We start from the raw sequence: 22,850 nt of genomic DNA, 5'->3' as shown, positions 1-22,850 counted from the left end.
TCAACTAGAATATGGTGTAAAAGGTTAATTTATTTCAATAATTCAACCAGAATATGGTGTAAAAGTACATTTATTTCAATAATTCAACTAGAATATGGTGTAAAAGTTACTTATTTCAATAATTCAACTAGAATTTGGTGTAAAGGTTGATTTATTTCAATAATTCAACTAGAATATGGTGTAAAAGTTAATTTATTTCAATAATTCAACTAGAATATGGTGTAAAAGTTAATGAAAATACGGTATAAATCGCGTCCCGTATTAGTTCAATACGGGACGCAACATTTTTTTCTCAAATAAAGGACAATTCCGTATTTTACGGGAGGGGTGGCAACCCTAATCATCGCTAAACTAGAATCCAGAGGCGTGAGAAAGGGCAAGGGAAAGGAAATATTGCCGCTTCCTGCACTCAATGCACCCCCACCCCCCGGCTAATGCTTGCGCTGATGGGGAAGGAGGGAGCGAGGTAAAAGCGGGGAGGTCATGCTTGTCTAACCACAGGCTGCCCTCCCTGAGTGCTATTCCCACTGCCAACAATCTGCTAATGAGTAGTTGGAGCAGGACAGATCCGCTGCACCACCACAATTACCACCTCACGCATGAGCATTAAGAAGCCCTACGAGAGCTGGCACGGAGCTGATACAAGCCCTCGCAGCAGCCCATTAAGGGCCCGCTGCTGGGCCAGATAGCTCCCTGACTCACCACATTTCAGCTCACTGTTTTTATCCACGCTGCCTATTCGTCTCGCCGGCATTCTTTCCTTCCCCTTCCCCTTTTCTCTCTGGCAAAATTCATCACTCATCCATATTTTCTCCACACCCTCAGTGGCGTCAATTCAGTCAAAGCTAAGGTATGGCAAGGTTACGAGTCACAGAACTTAAGTAGAGTATCAATCAACACGTCCAGCAAATACTCATCACAGAAGTCTGCTATGTAGCTTATCTGTGTGGTCAAGAAAATTGGAACTTTTTCAAATGCAGTCTCGCTCACGCTGCAAAAACTCAAAATCTTACCAGGAATATTTGTCTTATTTCTAGTTAAAATGTCTCATTTTTAGTCATTTTTAGTCTCATTACACTTAAAACAAGAGTCATTGCCAGAAAAATAACTTATTTGACCATTTTCACCTGTTTCAAGTAAATTTTCAATTGAAATAAGTAGAAAAATCTGCCAGTGGGACAAGATTTATCTTCTCATTACAAGCAAAAAAAACATTCTACTTATTTTAAGTGAAAATCTACTTGAAACAGGTGAAAATTGTTGTTTTTTGAGTTTTTGAGTCTTGTCTTAAATGTAATGAGATTTTTTTGACTAAAAATTAGACATTTTAACTAGAAATAAGACAAATATTCTTGTTAAGATTTTGAGTTTTTGCAGTGTAATAACTAGTGAAATCGATCATGTTGTTCTGATTTGCATTTGTAGTTATTTTATATGTATTAAATAATAGAATAATCAATACAAATAGACAGAGTAATTCCATAAATGTATTTAAGAAACAAACATTTACATTTTCCCTTGAAGCCAAGGTGTGGCGGCTGCCAAACCTTGCCATACCCAATGGACGCCCCTGCACACCCTCGCCCTCTGTTTTTCCCTCCTTTTACATTTGCTCTGCATCCCCTCTCCTCACCCGCCCTTCCTCTCGGGCCTTTTAATCGGCGTCCAGGACCTCGAGGAGGAGCTGGAGCTGCATCGGAAACTTGTGTCTGAGGCGGAGGGCGGAGCCAAACGGGCGGAGGAGGAGCTCGCCGTCGCCAAAGAGAGGCTGCTGCTGCAGGAGGACGAGCTGCAGAGCAGAGCAGGTAGTCGCTTCCATCTGCCCCCCGTTCATCTGTCTCCTTTCATGTCTGCTGTAGTCAAATCACCAGGAAACGTGAACTCAGCTGAGTGCAGAGCGTTATTAAGTCCCCCCCCCAGCCCCTCATGGCACTGTAATATGAACAGATATGGCAACAAGCTCACGTTACTCATCCTTCAAAAAGGCACTTGCCTTCATCAAAGTGTCATGATACAAAGTCAGCAAAAAAACCTTGATTGTTATGTATCGCACGAGAAGAAATCTTCCCCTTTCGGGCCCGAGCTGTAAAGCTGCATCAACTTTACAGCTTTATTCTTCTTTTTCTTTTTAATAAAGTCATTTTTCTCACTCTTGCAAGTCTTTCTGTGGAAATAACATACATTAAACACTCTTTGGTTCTTCTCCTGTATTAATGTACAGGACTGTCTCAGAAAATTAGAATATTGTGATAAAGTCCTTTATTTTCTGTAATGCAAAGATGTCATACATTCTGGATTCATTACAAATCAACTGAAATATTGCAAGCCTTTTATTATTTTAATATTGCTGATCATGGCTTACAGCTTAAGAAAACTCAAATATCCTATCTCAAAAAATTTGAATATTCTGGGAATCTTAATCTTAAACTGTAAACTAGGGCTGTGCGATTAATCGATTTTAAATTTAAATCGGATTTATTAATCAAGACGATGTTAAAAAAAGGAAAATCGGAAAATCGATTTTCCTTTTTTTCAGCTGGCTGCATTACAGACGGAGCTCGTCTAGTCATCTTTGTTTGGTCAAGAAAATTGTAAATGTTGTCACTTTACTAAACTCAAGGAGGATTTACAGTATCTTTCAATTGCACTTCATTCCCAATAGCGACATTTGTTTGCTATTTTTCTTTAAAAATAGAGATAAAATATTTGAAACAATTTATTCCATTGTCTTTTTTAGTTTTACCAAAAAAATCGAAATCGAAAAATCGGGTTTTCAGAGAAAAAGAATCGGGATTTTATTTTTGTCCAAAATCGCCCAGCCCCACTGAAAACCATAATCAGCAATATTAAAATAATAAAAGGCTTGCAATATTTCAGTTGATTTGTATTGAATCCAGAATGTATGACATCTTTGTTTTTTTAATTGCATTACAGAAAATAAAGAACTTTATCACAATATTCTAATTTTCTGAGACAGTCCTGTACATACCTCCAAAGATCCATTGAAATTACGTAAACTGAATTTGCAAATACAATAATTTACATAATAAACATATGAGGCTCCTAAAAACTCTGATACGTTGCTAGTTTTGAGGTGATTCGAAAAAAAAGGGTATCATACAAAAGTGCAATGGAAAGACAGTTTTTTGCATATTCAGGTGAGCTGGCGTTTTTCTGAGGGAACTGGCTCCCTTGGCCGTGATGCCATGTCACAGGGATTTGGCTAAGCCCCCTACGGGCTCAGCACAAACGTCCTCGTTCTGATCCGTCTTTGATCGCCTCCCGAATGAAAGGATCTGCTGGTTTTTCTGCAAAAGCCGTTCTCAACCCTGAGTGTGAAACATTAAAACAAAACATGCCCACGGCTGAGCATTGTAGGACCGACAGGGACAATCTGCTAGCTGAGCCTCATGAAATGTGTCATCTCCTGGAGATAAAGAACATCAAGGCAATCTAGCTAGAAGCACACTGGGGTTCCTGTCTATGCTGAGAGATCACAAAGACTCTTTCATGTGTAGATTACCCATCTATCTTTCGGTCCGCCTGTAACCGCCAGCTCATGTTAGTGGAGTTGTTCCCACGTGTGGTGTTTAAAAACCAACCTGGGAAACAGAACAGCCAACCCTGGACTGAACAGGTTTAACTGGTTGTCCATAAATGTGGAGAGAACCAAAAGATCAATTGTGCTAAACTGTAACAGATGCATATTTCTTTCACTAATTCCTGGATGTTGTGATGGACATTTGAACAGTTAAGTTTATGGACAAGTATAGTTTGAAAAGGCACATTTATGATGAATATCAGTTCTACGTTTTATTGTTCTGCAGCATTAACTGGTGTGGACATGTCTGCATGTCTCGTTTTGGTTGCACTTTTGGATAATGTAAATTTATTTCTGACATTTAATATCTACACCTGTTTAAAAAAAAAACATATGACAGGAGAAAAAACAAAATTACTTTGTGTAGCAGACCTTGGATTTGAAGAAAGGTAGAGAGTCTCGACTGATGCGTAAGGTTTGTTTATTAAAGTCGCATCCAGAATCATGCCGACAGAGTCCTTACGACACCGTGAAAACTATATAGAAAAAAGATACAAACAATTCATAAAACTAGTTTCCACAGTGCGTATAAAAAACTCATGAATGAAACAGTTCTTAATTTAATAATACAATGTTAAAAACATACACAACTATATCGAATTGTCAAAGGAAACAACCAGAAAACAAAAACAAACATCGTACCTCGCTGCGCTCTCCAAGGAATGCGAAACAAACAAACTGCTTTCCTCTCGCACAAACAGAGCAGACCCTAAAAAGGTGATTGTCTGTTCGTCACCATCAACACCAAAAAATGTATGGACTGACCGGGACAGAGCCACGATGACAAAAGGGACCCAATCCTGTATGAAATCCCCAGGGAAGTTTTAAGGTTCACCCGGCTGCCATGAAGCCAGCTGATCATCAACAGCTGGAGCCGCCCACCGGACCTTTTAAATAATGTGGGCGGATTTCCGGTCTATTTACATACAAATCATATTAAATACAACATATACACAAAAGAAATTACAATTTTAAGACACATCCAAAGAATAATCAATTAAAATTATACTCATAATAAATCCAATGTTTATCATAAAGAAAAATGTATTAACTAAACAAATTAACTCAATATGGTCCTTTACACTTTGATTAATGTGCTGTCCGGTGATGAAGTTGTCCACCATTTGTCGAGTTGCAAGGACTATTGTGTGGCGTAACTCATGCAAAGCTGCGTGAGCCATGCTAATGTTTGATATCCACTGCTGCTCTGTGAAGTCGTGGACGTTGACCTCTGGGAAATCCCTCAGGTGTTGCCTTGTGGCTGTTGGTTGCAGATATCGGTTTTATCAATTTTTTTAAAGTAAAAATAATGATGCTAGAGTGGTTGCAGGGATGGAAATGAACTGCAACCTGAAATTAAAGATGGCCTGGACATCCATCACTGTTACTTTTGGAAGAACTAATCGAGAATTGCAGTCAGTTGATGTCTTCATGCGTTCATGCGATGCTCTCCATCTGAGTTCATCACCTTCAAACTGAACTGGGTGGTTCATTTATGATGCTTCTTCGTCTTAAAACATACTTCAAAATTAGCTAAATACGCCTGATCAAATTGTTTTCGAAGCTTTTGGTGCCATTTCAAATGAGGGGGAACATTAAACCGTCGGAGGGTGCTGAGTTTGTTTCCTCTATCCAAACATTCATTCATTAGTAGCCTCTAACTAGCATTTTATGCAGAGAACTTTTTTATTTTGACGAAAGTTTGATCCAACCTGATTCATCTTTAACACAAAAACCATCAAATGAATTTTGATGATGACTGAATGATGGTGATGATTCGTGTTGATCATCAGATACCGATCGTTCAAACTCTCCCCTTCTGCTTGGACCTTTGATTATGTCATCTTTGGGCTATGATGGAAATCAGTTTCCTTTGTGTCAGGCATAACTGATCAACTCACTTGTGTTTCATGTGTCTATTTGCCAGAGGAGCTGTTGAATCGAGGCGGCTGTGAGGTGTGTGTGTGTACTGAAGTGGATGAGCTGAGGAGCCAGGCCAGCCGTCTGCAGAGCAGGAACAGAGAGCTGGAGCTGCAGAGCAGCGGCAGAAACAGCGACCACGCCCGGCAGATTCGCCAGGTAACCAAAATAAGATGCAGGATGGAGGATGGACGATATGAAAATTTCATATCACGATATTAGTGGACAAAAATATCACGATTACGATATTATCACGATATTAGCGTGTCGCTTATAAAATTCTTAAAATGCAAGGAAAAACACTAACCGTGGATCCACTGGTTCCTTCAGAACATTTATTCTCAAATCATTCTCAACACAGTGACACTTGAGGTAGAGAACAAATAGTGTACTGTAAATGTTATGCATTACAAAGTGTAAACTATAGTACCGGTACTATAGTTTTGAACTTTCTTTTTTTGTAAGAAAATACTTCCCTGAGAGTCGAAAGAAATAAGTGACAAATAGAAATAAAGTGACAAAGTAGAGCCAAATGCACACTGATTGTATTACTTTCTGAAACTTTAACAGTGGCTGGCTGCCTGCTACTTAGTACGGCTCTCTGGAAAAATAATAAAATAAAGGCACTGCTCTGTAGTATACAAAACAAAAGCTGCATCGCCAACACAAAGATTGAGTGAAAATAAAGTGCCACAGTAGTCAAATGCACACGGATTGTACTACTCTCTGAAAAAATATTAAATATATAATAATAATAAATAATATTAATAAAATACATGAAAAAAATAACACTGGCTTCTACCTGGCTGGTAGCCTTGTGTGACAAAAATAAATAAATAAATAAAAAAAAAAAAAAAAAAAAAAATTGGCGATAATTACAGTACCCCACGATAACGTTATCGCGGCCGTTTTTTATCGCGATATACGATAATATCGTATATCGCCCCATGCCTAGATGGAGCAGAGTAACGTTTCCCGTTAAACTGAGCGTATGTTTGTGCCCCCGACAGCACGCTGAAGCCCTGTCCAGTCTGCGCTCGGAGATGGTGAGAGCCCAGACGGAGGAGCTGCGTCGCATCCAAAAGCACGCGGACGACGAGCGGGACAAACTGCAGAAAGAGATAGAGAAAGAAAGGGAAAAAATGCAGAAGGAGAGGGAGCAAGAAAGGGCTCAGTTCGAGAAGGACAGGAGCCGACTGCGCAGAGAAAGAGACGAGGAAAAGGAGGCGAAGCACAAAGAGGTGGATGAGGTCAAAGAACGTCTCAGGAGGGAGAAAGAGGAAGAGCTGGACCGGCAGCGCAAGGAACTGGAGGTGGAGAGGGTCCGCGTTCGCTCCCAGCTGGACAAAAACATTGAACAGGTCGAGCTGGAGAGAGCCAACGTGCAGCAGAAACTGGAGGAGGAGAAGAGGAGACTGGTGGAGAAGGCCGAGGAGGACAGGAGGCGACTGAAGGAGCAGGTGCGGAAGGCCATAGAGGAGGTGATGAGGAGACACGCGGCCGAATTAAACAGCGTCCAAGAGGCTCTGAGCTCGGAGAGGAAAACCAACCAGGAGGTTTGTGACACGTCCAGTTTAGTCTCAGAGAACAGATAAGCTGCAAACAAGCTCCCGCCTGTCAAATCTGAAATCTGAAAGATTTTTAACTACTATTTTTATCCTTGAGAACTCTGTATTAATATATGTGATTTTACATCAAAGCTTCACAGGCAAAGCTCTCCAACACAAAAGGCTGCAGTATTTCCATAATGCAGATGAAATCAGAACTGTAAAAATAGCCTCCTCTTTAGTTGACAAAAAGGAGATTAATTATGCAAGTTTCAGCTGCAGTTTGAGTTTAGATGTAATTATTTCAGAGTCGGGAACAAACTGCTGTAAACGACTAATGTTTGCTGTCATCGTGGAGCGCAGCCGCCGTCATGCGTGCCTTTGTAGAAACGCAAAGAAATCCAGTTGTTCACACAGAGAAGTCCAGCAAAAACTGTTTTTTATCAATCGACATAATAAAAATGACTGATTATGTGATTTCAAAGAAAGAAAACAGCCTCCCAGGACCCTTAAATCTGCAGAAAACCCCTTAATTAATGTCACAAACTCATTACCTCTGTGGGGTCATCTCTTATTACAAAACTTGCCCTTAAAGGGGGCGCATTATGTCCTTTTTCTTTTGAAAAAGTTGATAGTTACCTGAAGTCTAAATGCTAAGCACCGTTACTGAAACGAGGATCATCAGATTAGTGATTAAGGACCTTCGGGACCGTAATCACAGACAGCCAGCGCTTGACTGGTTTAGTTAAGACTGGTTTTCAGACCCTTCAAGGCCAACACACGGCCTGTTTGATCAATCAACAGCACAACAAATTATATCTTTAAATTTAAACACGTTAAAAGTGTTTTTATTTACAGTTCAGAAGTGAAGGGAAGAAAGTGCAAAGCGCTAAGTAGCACCTAGCCATTAAGCATAGCCAGCAGTTACCATATTTTCCGCACTATAAGGCGCACCTTCAATGAATGACGTATTTTAAAACTTTTTCCATATATAAGGCGCACCGCCTTATAAGGCGCTACAGTAGAGGCTGGGGTTACATTCTGCATCCATTAGACCAAGGCTCGGCAACCCACGGCATGCGGCTCTTTCATCCTTATCCTGCAGCTCCGAGTGGCTTGGGAAAATAAAAAAAAAAAACAAAAACAAACTAAGTATTTAATTGAAGTGTATTTTATTTGTGTTAGTTCTTTAATATTTTAGTTCTAAATTGGAAGATTATTGTGATCTTGACATATTAGAATAAATATATTTTATTGTTTTTCGTCGCTCAAAATAAACGTCATACTCGCGAAAGCCGGTTTACCCGCCAAAACGCCATCCATTCATCGCGACTTTCAACCCCAGCAGCAGGCCAAGTATGGAGAAATGTAAGAAAAGAAAAATATCTGAAGAAAATCGAACATTCAATGATGCCTGGGCAGATTCATTTGCATTTACCTCTGATGAGAGTGGCCTACCAGTATGCCTAATTTGTGGAGAAAAACTGTCTAACAATAAACGGTCAAATGTCGCAAGACATTTCAATAATACACACAGAGCCTTTGCTCAATATTGATCCATATATAAGGCGCACCGGATTATAAGGCGCACGGTCAGCTTTTGAAAAAATTGAAGGCTTTTAGGTGCACCTTATAGTGCGGAAAATACGGTACTAAAAAAAACCAAAACACACCTGTAATTATGCATAAATGTGTAAATATTGTGCTACTAGACTGGTTTTGGTCATGAATAGGTTTATTCCTAACACTGAGGTCAGCGGGGATTGTCTTGCGTTTGGCGCCAGGCCGCAGGAGTTTCAGGATCATCTGACACGTGTCGGTTCAGAAAGCTGGATGCAGCCTCTCGGTTCAACACGGATAGCATTAAAGTGTGTAGTAAATCACTCCACCCCCCCGCCGGCCCTCTCTCGTCTGCAGGTTGGGCCTCTAAAGACATCCGTGTTACATCGTTACACAACCTGTTTTATAGGAACAGCCGATGCAGCATAACGTGAAGTTGGGGTGAAATAAAGATGGAGAAGATAAATCTACTCTGATCTGGGACTTAGAGCTCACTAAGTGACATCTTTTCCCACAGTTATGACTGTGTTTATTTCTTTTTTCATAATATGTCCCCTTTTAACACTTTTGCCTTGTAAACCCTTAAAGTAAAATGCTGTTTGGACCACTCTGATAACACTGTGACAGCCACAGCGCTATGATGAGGTTTAGTTAAAGAATAAGGTGTAAAAAATGCTTATAGCGAGGGAGATATACGGGAAAAAAAATCACTTTATTTTCTCTGTATCTGCTTGATCCTCTTGTGAAGCCATGAGGCGGTCCTTGTCCATAGATTGGATTAAGAACGTGATTAATGGATACTATACTCGCTTTCATTGTAAAAGTATAAAAACAAAGAGATTTTTATCATAAAAGCACCTGCTCCTTCAGCCTTTCCATGATGTGAGTAATTCTAACCTCTGTCTTTTATTAAGATAATGACAGAAAGGTCAGATGCCGTTAAAAAGGATTAATTGCCTTTCTGTTAACAGTGTTTGATGAGGCTGATTATTCTTGAAGGTGTGTTTGCGTTCTGAGGAGGAGAGGAAGGCCGGCGAGGAGCTTCGCAGAGGGCTGGAGAAGGAAAGAGAGGAGCTGCGGACGTCGCTGAAGGATGCCACCACCGAGGTGAGGAGTAAAGCATTGACAGATATTCACTAGGAATGGGCGATATTTTACCGTTCACGATATACCGTCAAAAAAATTCCCCACGGTAAGAATTTGTCATCTCGTGGTAAAAACGATAAATTCCCGTTGATGACGTTTTTGTGTAAAGCTGATTTATAGTTCTGCGTTAAATCGACGCACAACGTACGTGAAGGAAGGAAGGAAGGAAGGAAGGAAGGAAGGAAGGGAGGGAGGGAGGGAGGGAGGGAGGGAGGGAAGGAAGGAAGGAAAGAAATGAGCCAGAAAAGAAAGAAAGATAGATAGAAAGATAGAAATGAGCCAGAAAGAAAGAAAGAAAGAAAGAAAGAAATGAGCCAGAAAGAAAGAAATGAGCCAGAAAGAAAGAAAGAAAGAAAGAAAGAAAAAAGAACTTAAACTTAAACTTAAATTTTATTTATTTGTATAGCGCCATATCATACAATATAAAATGCAACACATGGTGCTTTACATGCAGAATAAAATAACAATAAAAAACACAATTTAAAACATTCCATACGACCCCACCCCCCACGCGTACACACACACTCACTCACACTCATATACATGTGCACACACTCACACGCCCACACCCACACACACACACACAATAAGTGGACTGGTGACATGGCTTAGCACTAACGATCCAGGTGAGGAAAACACTACCTATGGGTGGCCGTCCACACTGAGAAGCTCCACCGACCACGACCACCAGAAGCATCGCCACAGAGACCCCCCCAACCCGGACAGACCGGGGCAGACCCCACACAGAAGGTGGAGTCCCTCCCCCAGCTACCCAGGCCTGAGGGACCCCCATGACAACACCCCCATGGGCGGAGCAGACACACCTCCCAGTGTGAACGACCCCCCTGAGGAAACACTGGAGCTAAAAACTAAAAGATTAAAAGAAAGTAAGAAATGCCTAAAAGTGTAAAATTTTAGAGAAATCTATACAAAACTTAAGATGAATAATAAATAACATAAAATACAAAGTCACTAAAATGGATTAAAGGTTTAAAGATAATAAAAAAGCTAAAGAAGTAAATACAATAAATAGCTGAAAAGACTAGGTAAATGAGATCAGATAAAAGCCAAGCTAAAAAGGTGTGTCTTGAGCCTCCTTTTAAAAATATCAACGTTCTCTGCGGCCCTGAGGTTCTCTGGCAGGCTGTTCCATAAATAAGGGCCATAGTGGCTGAATGCAGCCTCACCGTGGGTTTTGGTCCCGGTTCGGGGAATGGTTAAAAGGCCGGTGCCAGAGGACCTCAGGGTCCGTGAGGGTTGATACAGTAAAAGCAGATCAGATAAATAAGATGGCCCAAGACCGTTAAGACACTTAAAAACCAGTAAAAGAACCTTAAAATCAATCCTGAAACGGACGGGGAGCCAATGCAGCGATTTTAAAACAGGTGTAATGTGCTCCCGCCCTCTGGTCCTCGTCAGCACGCGAGCGGCTGAGTTCTGTAGTAATTGTAAGTTCTTAATACTCTTTTTAGGAAGACCAGAGAGCAGGGCATTACAATAATCTAAACGACTAGAGATAAAAGCATGCATCAGCACCTCCGTGCTGGCCTGAGAGAGAAACGGGCGGACTCTGGCTATATTCTTAAGATGGTAAAAACCTATTTTCGTAATATTCTTTATGTGTGGAATAAAAGTGAGCTCAGAGTCAAAAATAACACCCAGGTTCTTTACACGTTGCGAAGGTTTAAAATCTTGTAGTTTTGGTAAAAGTTTCTCTCTCTGGCCTTCAGGACCAATAACTAAAACCTCTGTTTTGTCCTGGTTGAGCTGTAGGAAATTATCTGCCATCCATGACTTAATATCTAAAATACAGTTAAAAAGGGCATCAAGTGGCCCTGTGTCATCAGGAGACACGGCGATGTACAGCTGTGTGTCGTCAGCGTAACTGTGGAAGCTGATGCCGTGTCTCCTGATGACGTCCCCCAAGGGAAGCATGTAAAGGTTAAAAAGAAGCGGACCTAAAATTGACCCTTGGGGGACCCCACACTTAATTTCATGCATTCTGGAGGAACATGTATCCAAACTTACAAAGAAAGATCGATCTGTGAGATAGGAGCGGAACCAGTTAAAAACAGCACCAGAGAGGCCCACCAGGTGCTTCAGTCTGTTTAATAAAATGTGATGGTCTACTGTATCGAAGGCGGCACTAAGATCCAGTAGAACCAAGACTGTCAGTTTGCGGTTATCTAAATTGCACCTGATGTCATTTAAAATCTTTAAAAGGGCTGTCTCGGTGCTGTGGTTCATCCTAAAGCCAGACTGAAATTTCTCTGAAATATTGTTTCTTATTAAAAAATAATTTACTTGGTTAAAAACCAGCTTTTCTAAAATCTTACTTAAAAAGGGTAAGTTGGATACAGGTCTGTAGTTATTAAAAATGCTGTGATCTAAATTACTCTTCTTCAGAAGGGGCTTCACCACCGCCATTTTAAAGGCGGCAGGGAAGACACCCGTCTGAAGAGAGTAATTTACTATATTTAAAATATGTTCCTCAAAGAATTCATAAAATGTCTTTAAAAGTGATGTGGGAATGGGATCTAAAAGGCAGGTTGTTGGGTTTACCTGGGAGAAAACTCGACCAAGTGTCCTCGCATCAACCAGGGCAAAACTCTCCAGTGTTTCCTCGGGTAAAAGCAACTGTCCAGATGTGTTAAAAATGACATTTTGATGTGAGATGTGTTAAAAATGACATTTTGATGTGAAAGAAATGAGCCAGAAAGAAATGAGCCAGAAAGAAAGAAAGAAAGAGAGAAAGAAAGAAAGAAAAAAGAAAGAAATGAGCCAGAAAGAAAGAAAGAAAGATAGAAATGAGCCAGAAAGAAAGAAAGAAAGAAAGAAAGAAAGATATGAGAAAGAAAGAAAGAAAGAAAGAAAGAAAGAAAGAAAGAAAGAAAGAAAGAAAGAAAGAAAGAAAGATATGAGCAAGAAAGAAAAAAAAGAAAGATAGAAATGAGCCAGAAAGAAAGAAAGAAAGAAAGAAAGAAAGAAAGAAAGAAAGAAAGAAAGAAACGATAAATTCCCATTGATGACATTCAGTAGCATTTAGTATCTTTTAGAGCAGTGTTTTGGGGGCTCCAAAAACTGAATGTGGTGGTAGATTTATAGTTAAAAAGGTGGAGTTGAATTGGTATTTTTTTTATCGTCATTTTTATCGTTATCGGGATAAATGCCAGAAATGATCGTGATACATTTTTTAGTCCATACCGCCCATCCCTAATATTCACCATAACAGCCGTGGGATTCAGAGATGAAGAGGAGTGTTTTCTGTGCTCTCAGATCCGGCGGCTGGAGGCGGCCATCCAACGGAACGACGGTAAGGACAAGGCGGCCCCCGACGCGCCGCACTCGTGCGGGCCGCAGTGCTCCCGTCTGCAGGAGGAGCTCCAGCAGGTTCAGAGTCGGCTGGGCCGGGTTCAAGGGGAGGCCGACAGGCAGCGAGACAGGCAGCAGAGAGAGCTCGCGTCGCTGAAGGCTGACAAGCATCGACTGGAGGAGAAAATCCTGGAACAGAGCCGGATGAACACGGAGAGGAGTCTTCTGGAGCAGAGTCAGCGGCACGTGGAGGACCGGATCAGGTAGCCGCCCAAAGAGGAACCAACGCTTAGTCTTAGATTACAAGACCTCAACTGATCTAGTTTATAATCTCTTTGCCTTTCACCAAAATGATCAGTGTTGAAGATTTCCAGATGTGAAATGTGTTTTGGTAGGATACCCAATAACTAGTTTTCCTGAGGTCCTACTGAAATACTTGTCACATTATTAGGTCAAAATGCCACAACTACATTACCACACCCCTGTACGATCAGTAACAACCCTTAAAGCACATTATTACTGCATGACGAGCAGGGTTGTAAATAAGATCCTGGCACCTGTCGAATACGGTTTACTCAACCTACTAACCACTGTGGTAAATAATGAATAATGAATAGTAATTACAGCATTTACTGGGTTTTTTTTACTGGGAGGGCTCACAGTAACACGCACAGAGCAAACTTTAATGGCAATTTACTTATTAAAGGAGCATGAGGCTCCTTTTAAGAAATGAGACTCTCTAGCGCCACCCTTCGCCACGACGGCCGTCGGGGGTACTGCAGCCAACAGTGAAGCCGGCACGGGAGAACAGGGAGAACGTGCATGCAGCGTCATGTGACGTCACATCCGCAGGACGGCGCGGGAAATTCGGGCCCCGAATTGCAGCACATTTTGCAGCACACAGCCTGTTCAAGGCAAAGGAGAGATACACTAGAGGACTCATTCTTTTTGGTTTGGAACGCTTCATCTGACATTATTACTAGAAAGCTTAAAACGTATACAAATTTCTTTCATAAATCCTGCCTCAATCCTGCCTCATGCTCCTTTAAATTCAAAGGTTTCCTTCATCAGCAGAGTTTGTCTGTGGACAGCTGGTACCAGTGTCTCTTTGAGGTACAATGTCATCACGAGTTAAGCTGTCCCCAGGCTGGTGAAACGCTGCATCACAGGCAGGAAGTAACACAGCAGCCACCACCCGTTACAAGAGAACAAAATCCCTCCTTATAACACATTTAAATTGGCCAAACCTTAAGCTTTGATGCCGCTCTACGTCTTTATGTTTTGTTCTTGTTTTTTGAAACCACAACAATGAACTGTTGCTTCTATGGGCTTCTTCTCACCAGTGTTTACAACTTTTTGCTAATGCTGGTTGCAACAGCTGATTCTACCCGTGATGAACCAATGGCAAATGGGAACTTTGGCCCTGTCCCAATACTCCCACTACCCCTCATTTTCTTTTTTTTTTATTGATCTTTTTATAGGAAACAACATACAATGAAAACATGGAAATCTGTAGTCAAACACACGCATTATACATTGTCTCCTTTTTTTTTTTTTTTTTTTAAAACACACAAAACCTAACTAAGGAACAGAGTCTCTGTAGCGTTAAATAATAAATAAACAGATGAGCAAGAAATGATCAAAGGAGGAAAGTAATGTATGAGCAAAAATGCATACAAAAAACAAATGCAGTGGTGAATGTAGATGCCCATAAGTGATATCCCATTAACTGGAAATAAATAAAACATAAAAAAAAACAAATTAAGGAGATGAAAAGAAAATTAAGGGAGGGGGGGGTCAGTCGGTGGGTAGAGTCTTCAACGCGGTAAAGTGGTCTATGAAAGATTGCCATTTGCGAACGAATTTAGCTGCGTTGCCTTTTAAAGTGTATCTCACCTTCTCCAATTTAAGAAAAAACATAACATCACTAAGCCAAATAGAAATAGACGGGGACTTGGGGGATTTCCATAGAAGTAAGATACGACGTCTTGCTAAAAGGGATGTGAAAGCCAATACTTCTGACTGTGTGGGGCTGATATGTGAGGAGTCAACAGTGAGTCCGAATATTGCTAAGAGGGGGGCCATAACAACTTTTTTACCCAGAACTTTAGACGTGATCACAGAATAATCACTCCAAAATTTCTGTAACCTAGGACAGGAGAAAAACATATGACTTAAATTGCATGGAGAACCCTGGCATCTGTCGCATAGGTCTGCAACATTCGGATATATTTCCGATAATCGGGATTTTGATAGGTGGGCTCTATGCAGCACCTTAAATTGAATAAGTTCAAATCTAGCGCAAGGCGTGCTAGATCGTATGCTACGGATAGCTTTATCCCACAGCTCCCCTGTGAAGTCAAGGCCCAACTCTCGTCCCCAACCCTCCCGAGCTTTATCTACAGAATGATCATCAAATGTCATACACAGTGCATATATCTTAGATATCAGAGACTTTTGACTGAGTTTCATTGTTAGAAGATCATCCCACGGTTGGTTAGCAGGAAGGGAAGGGAAGCATGGAAACAGAGCAGAGGCGCAGTGTCGAAGCTGGAAGTAGCGAAACAAATGGGAGGCAGGCAAATTGAACTTTGACCTCAGATCTGAAAATGTGGAAAAGATACCATCCTTATATAGATCCCTGAAGTGCTTAATGCCCCGGTTGTACCAAATCATAAAAGTGGTGTCTACTAGTGATGGAGGGAACAGATGATTCTTAGTAACAGGTGTATAGATGGATGGAGAAGCAAATTTAAAGTGGCGCCTAAACTGTGACCAAATCTTAAGGGAGGAAAGCACCACAGGGCTATTTGTAAACTTAGAGGGATTCAATGGTAAAGAGGAGGAGAGTAGGGCCGTTACAGAGGATGAAGAGAGTGACTGAGCCTCCAATCTGCACCATAATAACTCAGGAGACTGAAGCCAATAAATTAGTTTGTGAATATGCGCTGACCAATAGTAAAGCATAAAGTTTGGTAGTGCTAGACCCCCATTAAATTTAAATTTTTGGAGAAGCGAATACCTCACTCTGGGTGTCTTACCGGCCCATAAAAAGTTGGAAACAATTTGGTCAAGTGATTTAAAAAAAGATTTTGGTAGAAATAAAGGAGTGCATTGGAACAAAAAAAGAAATTTAGGCAATACAGTCATTTTCACTGTGTTAATTCTTCCTATCAGTGACAATGGTAGGGAGTTCCACCTCTGTAAGTCCGCCTTCACTCGAGTTACCAGTGAGGAAAAATTAGCGGTGAAAAGAGAGGGCAGAGTGCGGGTCACATTAATCCCTAAGTATCTAAAGCCTGACGGGCTGAGTTTAAAGGGGATATCAGATTGTTTGAGTTGTAAAGCAGAGGAGTTTATGGGGAAGCATTCACACTTGTGAAGATTGACCTTATAGCCGGAGAAGGATCCATAATTCTTCAACAGAGATAATATTGGTGCGATGCTGGTTAAAGGGTCAGATACATATAAAAGGAGGTCGTCTGCATAAAGTGACAATTTAAGTTCCACATTGGACCTAGAGACTCCGCGAAATAGAGGAAGAGTTCTTAAAGCAATTGAAAGTGGTTCGACGGATAGAGCGAATAGCAAAGGGGAGAGAGGGCAGCCCTGTCTCGTGCCACGTGATAATGTAAAATAAGTGGAGTAGTTGTCATTGGTGTGAATGCTGGCCTGAGGGGAAGTGTAAAGAAGTCTAATCCACGATATAAACCTGTGTCCAAATCCGAATTTATGAAGTGTTGCAAAAAGATAGTTAAATTCGACATGATCAAAAGCTTTCTCAGCATCAATTGCGATAACAACTTCAGGGAGTGGAGAAGAATCTTTAGAGAGAATCACATTAAGAAGTGTACGAACATTATAGAAGAGCTGGCGTCCCTTGATGAAACCATTCTGCTCCTCAGATATGATGCTAGGAAGGATCTTATCAAGACGAATTGCTAGTGCTTTGGCTAAAATTTTGACATCTACATTCAGTAAAGACAAGGGCCTATAAGAAGTGCATGATTCAGGGTCCTTGTCCTTCTTCAAAAGGAGGGCAATAGACGCCTGCATTAAAGAGGGAGGCAATGAGCCATGATCAAGGGACTCATTGTACATTGAAAGTAAAAGGGGGGCTAATTTGTCTTTGAATTTTTTGAAAAACTCAGCTCCGAACCCATCGGGACCAGGGGCCTTGTTGCTTTGCGTAGCTTCAATGGCGGCAGCAATTTCTTGCAAGCTGAAAGGAGCATCGAGGCCATTAGCCACATCCAAATTAATAGTAGGGACAGTGATATTATCAAGAAAGGAGGTCATTTCTGCTGTGTCAAGTGGAGATTCTGACTCATAGAGAGAGGAGTAGTATGATTTAAAAATTGTGTTGATGGCGATTGGATCGGTGGTAAGTGTGCCATTAGAATCTCTAATGCTGGGAATAAGTCTCGACGTTGCTTGCCTTTTTAATTGGTGAGCCAATAACCTGCTTGGTTTATCGCCGTGTTCATAATAGTTGGCATGAGCGCGTAATAGGAGCCGTTCAGAATCGGCTGTCGCTATAAGATCGAATTTTGACTGCAAATCAAGCCGTTGTTTCAGTAAACTCGGACTCGGGTTAACTGAGTTTAGTCTGTCTGTGTCCTGAATTTTAGATGTGAGCTCCTGTAATTTAGCCCTGCGGATTTTACTGGCGTATGCTGAATAAGAGATAATCTGTCCTCGCAAATATGCTTTGAGTGATTCCCATACTAGCGAAAAACTGGTAGAATCTGTTTTGTTTAATGCAATGAAATCATCTATTGAAGCAGATATAGAAACATTAAATGCATCGTCGGATAAAAGCAATGGATTAAACCTCCAGGGAGAAGAAAAACGGGGGCGCTCAGACCATGTTATATTCAAAGTTAGAGGGGCGTGATCCGAAATAACAATTGGGTGGTATACGACAGAAGTAACTTTGGGGAGAAGAGAGCCATCAACAAAAAAATAGTCAATACGTGAATATGACTGATGTACTTGTGAAAAAAAAGAGAATTCCTTATCTCCAGGATGTGAGACCCTCCACGGATCAACAAGCCCGTTCTTGACTGTAAAATCGGTAATAGATTTTGACATAGAGGATTGAGTCAAAGTACGAGGATTCGAACGGTCCAAAGAAGGATTAATAACACAATTCAGATCACCGCCCAGTATTGTAATATGCGTATTTAAGAAAGGGAGGTTGCCAAACAGCCTATCCGTAAAATTGGGGTCATCAAAATTAGGGGCATATATATTCACCAACAATACAGGGTTACAGTATAGAGTGCCCGCAACAATAAGATATCTACCATTCTTATCGGATATTGTCCTGGAGACGGAGAAATTGACTCTTTTGTTGATCAAAATTGCTACTCCTCTGGACCTAGAATCAAAATTTGAATGAAAAATATCACCCACCCAAGCTCGTTTGAGTCTGAAATGATCTTTATTTCGCAAATGAGTTTCCTGAAGGAAAGCTATGTCAGTGTCCAGGCGTTTCAAATGTGAAAAAATCTTTGATCGCTTAATTGGATTATTCACACCTTTCACATTCCAGCTAGTGAATGTAATGTTTGATCCAGTATCAGGCTTGCGCAGATTACGATCGTTCATAGGCATTCTCTGAGAGAAAATAAGACCGACTCACCCACCACCAGAGGAGATATAAGGAAAAGAGGTAAAAGGGAAAACCAAAACAAACAAAACTCAGGAGTATATACATACCTACAGAGACAAAAAGCCAACATCCCATAACCCCCGCCCACCCACCCAACGCACATTAGATGATCCCATCCCCAAACGATGGAAACAGCCGTGCTGGCTTCAAAGGAAGCCATTCTCGAAAAGAGATGCTTTCGACTATAAAGCTAAATACAAAAACAAAAACAAAATTGGCTCCTGCAGAGTTAAAACCTTAAAAAAAAAAATAAAATAAAATATGAGGCATATGAAACCATCAATCTGAGGCATTCTGACGATCGCTGTCTTGTCAGGGTAACAACAAACGTAAATTAAGGAGATCTTTGGCCTATAGAACAATAATATATACATATATGCACTCACACACCCACACAGACACGCACACACATGCACACAATTTAAGCAAAGACAGGGGTGTGTGCATATTTTCTAATCAAGGCATCATACCAGAGAAATGATTAGGCCATCAATTTAAAACGGTGTTGTTCCCATTGATAGTTAGAAGAGAAAAGAAAAAAAATTTAATAAATAAATAAAAAATAAAAAATAAAAAATTACGACATAAAGTCCCATTTTCTGAATTGACTCAGTCACTCACCCCGGGCCAAAGTCCCGCACGGACATCAAGCTGGATAAATCGTCCCAGAAAACTAGCTGGTAGTCACTTTTTTTATTTTCCTGATGAATGCCAGGGCTTCATCTGGCGACGTGAAGTCCCGCTGCTGGCCGTCATGGGTTACACGCAGCCGTGCGGGATACAGCAATCCATACCGGACTCCTTCAATCTCCCGCAGCTGACGGCGCACGTCATTAAAGGCAGCGCGCGCCCGCGCTGTCTTGGCTGTGTGATCCGGGAACACGGAGATGCTCATACCCCGGACTTTGATCTGCTGCCGCTCTCTCGCCTTTCTCAGGATGTCAGCGCAGTCGGTGTAGTAATGGAGCCTTGCCACTATTGCGCGGGGCCGCTCCCCGGGCTTCGGTCTCGGCATGAGGGTGCGGTGGGCTCTATCCACCACCGGCTCTGCGTCGAGGGAGAAGGCTTCCGCCAATAGCCTGGAAACACCGGCTGCAGATGAAGAGTCAGGATCCTCCTCCGGGACGCCAATAATCCGTACGTTCTGCCGACGAGACCTTGACTCCAAATCCTCGCATCTGTCCTCCAGCCTCACATATTCTTTCGACAAGTGCTCCACTTTTTTCTGGAGAGCAACGATGTCATCTGAGCAGCTTGAGAGCGAGAGCTCGATCCCAGCGACCGTGGTCGCGAGACCCGCGACGTCCGCCTTCATGGATGAAATACTGCCAGAAAGATCGGCTTTAAGAGAAAGCAGCTCGGACTTAATGGACGTTAAATTATCGGTAAGTGCTGCCTGAAGCTCTGACCGAAATATAGCTGCAACATCATTGCGGAGAGCGGAGAGGAGTTCGGTTTTAAGCCGGCTGAACTCCGCAGCTGGAACCTGCGCAGCGCAGGTGCTCTCAGGAGGAGGAGAATCACCGCGGGGCGAGGAGACAGCATGAGCAGCAGGCCGCGGGTTAGCTGGAGGGTTATTCCCCGCTTTAATGGACTTTGGAGGCATTTCCGTGGTAAGTTGTCGAAGTAACCGCGTTGAAAATAATTTAGTTAAAACCAAAGCCGTGGGAGTGATGCAAAAAGTGCCTATAAATGTTGAATTAAAATTAACTCTGCAGGAGCTCCGCTAATCACGTCTCACCCCATGTACAGCTAAGCCGGAAGCCTTCTACCCCTCATTTTCATCCCTACCCCTAAATTTTGCGCGTTCCCGTGAGGGTAGTGGTGTCCCAATTCCTCTTTTCACCTAGGGGTAGTGGAGAAAACGAGTGTAGTGGCTATGAATCTGTCCCTACGGATCAAGGGATTTCCGATCCACACTAGCATAACTAGGGCCAGAAAAATTTCCCACAATGCTTTTCGTCATCATTTGCGGACTGAATCAAAAAAAAACATGGCGGACATTTCTTATTTTTTAGTGAAAAAAATCAATATTTTGAGTTAGTTTCTGCATAAAAATGTGTTTTGATTACATTTCTAGCGAGAAATATATATTTTACTTTCATAATATTCACTCAGTGAATGTACACAATCACTCGTTTGCCCGTTGTTGCGAAGTCTTTTTCAAACCTCGCCAGAATAAAGACTGATTTATGGTTCCGCGTTACACCAACGCAGAGCCTACGGCGTAGGTTACGCGGCGACGCGCGCCGTACGTCGTACCCTACGCCGTAGGCTCTGTGTCGATTTAACGCGGACCCATAAATCAGCTCCTGAGCCGGCAGGCAGGCAGAAATCCCGAAATTTTCGGAGCAAATTTCTTAACAGGCGTAGCTACAACTGTTAGATTTCATCTATTAAACCAACATTTATCTTCCTAAATTATTTATTTCAGCCAGCGGTAATTCTCCACAGAGCTGCAGGTTTCTCCCCGGGACGACGGCGCAGGTTGACCCGGCTGTGAGCTGCTGCTGCTCCGAGCCGGCGGCTCTTCTCATCGCCGAAAACATCAGATCAAGGCTTTATTTTGATAAACTGAGCCCAGGTTGGGGATCTTAACGGTTACTTTTACGCCTGAAAAAATATTAAAACTTAATAAAGTGGCATATTAACAGCTTTTGGCTCTCAGCTTCCAGATTTTAGTGGTGGTGCTGAAAGTAGAAGTAGTGGGTGTATTGGTACAGGCCCCTGGGAAGATTTCAAGTGCCCTAAAATCTGTGGCTTCTTTTTTAGGGGTAGTGGTAGTGAGGGACTGCTAGTGGAAGAAAGTAGGGGGAGTATTGGGATTGGCCCTTTATAACTACAGATGCAACAATCTTGATTTTTTCCTCATGGTCTGAGGTCCTGATGCCGACTTGGTCAACTGTGATTTTCTTTCCTAAGAACGATAATTAGCTGCGCAGATGAACGTAATCCACTGTGAAAGGCTCAGTCTTCCGCCTTAACTTTGATTAGTTTGGTAACGGTGAGAATCCTCTGCAGGATTGATGCTGTTTTAGGTGTTGGGTTCGGTTTGTCGTTCCATGAATATAACCTTCCCCTCCAATAATAGAAGGCAACAATCGATTCAGTGAACACCCACACACAACACCTTGCAGCATGTGCAGGTTTCTGCTCCAGAAATACAACACAGGAATTCTTAATGTCTTTTCAAAAATGTTATTAAAAATAATAAGATTTCATACTTATGCTCATGGTTTAAGTCATCAGGCTGCAGTCATGCTTATTAGGCCAGAAATGTAGGAAATCAACATTAAGAAATGATGCAACGATGAGACAGACAGAGTGCAACCACTTATTTCCGCATTACTAAGACATAAGCGGTGATGTTGGATGTAGGTTAACTCTGTCTCGGTCCTCGGTGTGATCTGTGCCCCCAGGGCAGAGTGTGAAGAGCGTCTCAGAGCCGAGTTCAGAATAGAGATGAATGCCGCCGTCGCCGAGAGCGAACAGAGGTGGCAGGACCGGGAGCAGGAGCTGCAGACGCAGACGTCCGAGCTGCAGGACCAGCTGAGCGAGCTGCAGGCGCAGGTGAGCCACAGTCTGCGTTGAAAATACTCCTATATGATATTTTATCCATCTTTTTTGTTTGTTTGCATGAAGTATGAACCCTGAAGTATTAGAAAAGTCAGTTTCGATTTACTGAAGTGCGATACTAAATCCCTGGAATACTTGTAATTAGTTCCATCAGTCTGCGCTGAGTGCTTGAAGAAGCCTGAATTATTTACGTTGTGTTAGTCCGCAAATTTCAAAACAATAGCAACGTACCCATTAATGTACAACACTGGAAGCACGCCTGGACCTTAAAGAGCCTTCACTCGGTGATTTTCTCACCAACGCAGGCGGAGAAGAAGAAGGGGGGGCAGGGCGACGATTGCCACGGCAACCCTGAAATTGACAGGCTGAGAAAAGAGGTCCAAGATACGAAGGAGATAAACCAGAAACTGAGGGAGCTGCTGCAGGTAAGCGCACAGAAAACACTGACGGTTTGAGAAAATCACCAAGTGCACCACTTCATCGATTTCCTCGCTGATGAATAATTTAGCAG

General features: G+C 41.9%; 1 protein-coding gene across 2 annotated transcripts in view; it reads left to right on the top strand.

Annotated features, from left to right (window-relative positions):
• Positions 1-22,850, top strand: part of fam184b (family with sequence similarity 184 member B) — a 61,435-nt gene that overhangs the window by 16,140 nt on the left and 22,445 nt on the right. For both annotated transcript variants that reach the window (XM_061707432.1, XM_061707353.1), the window contains exons 4-10: positions 1,670-1,805; positions 5,529-5,680; positions 6,532-7,077; positions 9,628-9,735; positions 13,051-13,349; positions 22,183-22,333; positions 22,645-22,764. In XM_061707432.1, the coding sequence (XP_061563416.1) occupies positions 1,670-1,805; positions 5,529-5,680; positions 6,532-7,077; positions 9,628-9,735; positions 13,051-13,349; positions 22,183-22,333; positions 22,645-22,764 (1,512 nt within the window). The remainder of the gene's footprint in view (positions 1-1,669; positions 1,806-5,528; positions 5,681-6,531; positions 7,078-9,627; positions 9,736-13,050; positions 13,350-22,182; positions 22,334-22,644; positions 22,765-22,850) is intronic.

Source organism: Cololabis saira, chromosome 1 (genome assembly GCF_033807715.1).
Source record: "Cololabis saira isolate AMF1-May2022 chromosome 1, fColSai1.1, whole genome shotgun sequence".
Lineage (NCBI taxonomy): Eukaryota > Metazoa > Chordata > Actinopteri > Beloniformes > Belonidae > Cololabis > Cololabis saira.
The sequence above is the reverse complement of the archived record's forward strand: the minus strand, read 5'-3'. Positions and strand labels throughout refer to the sequence as shown.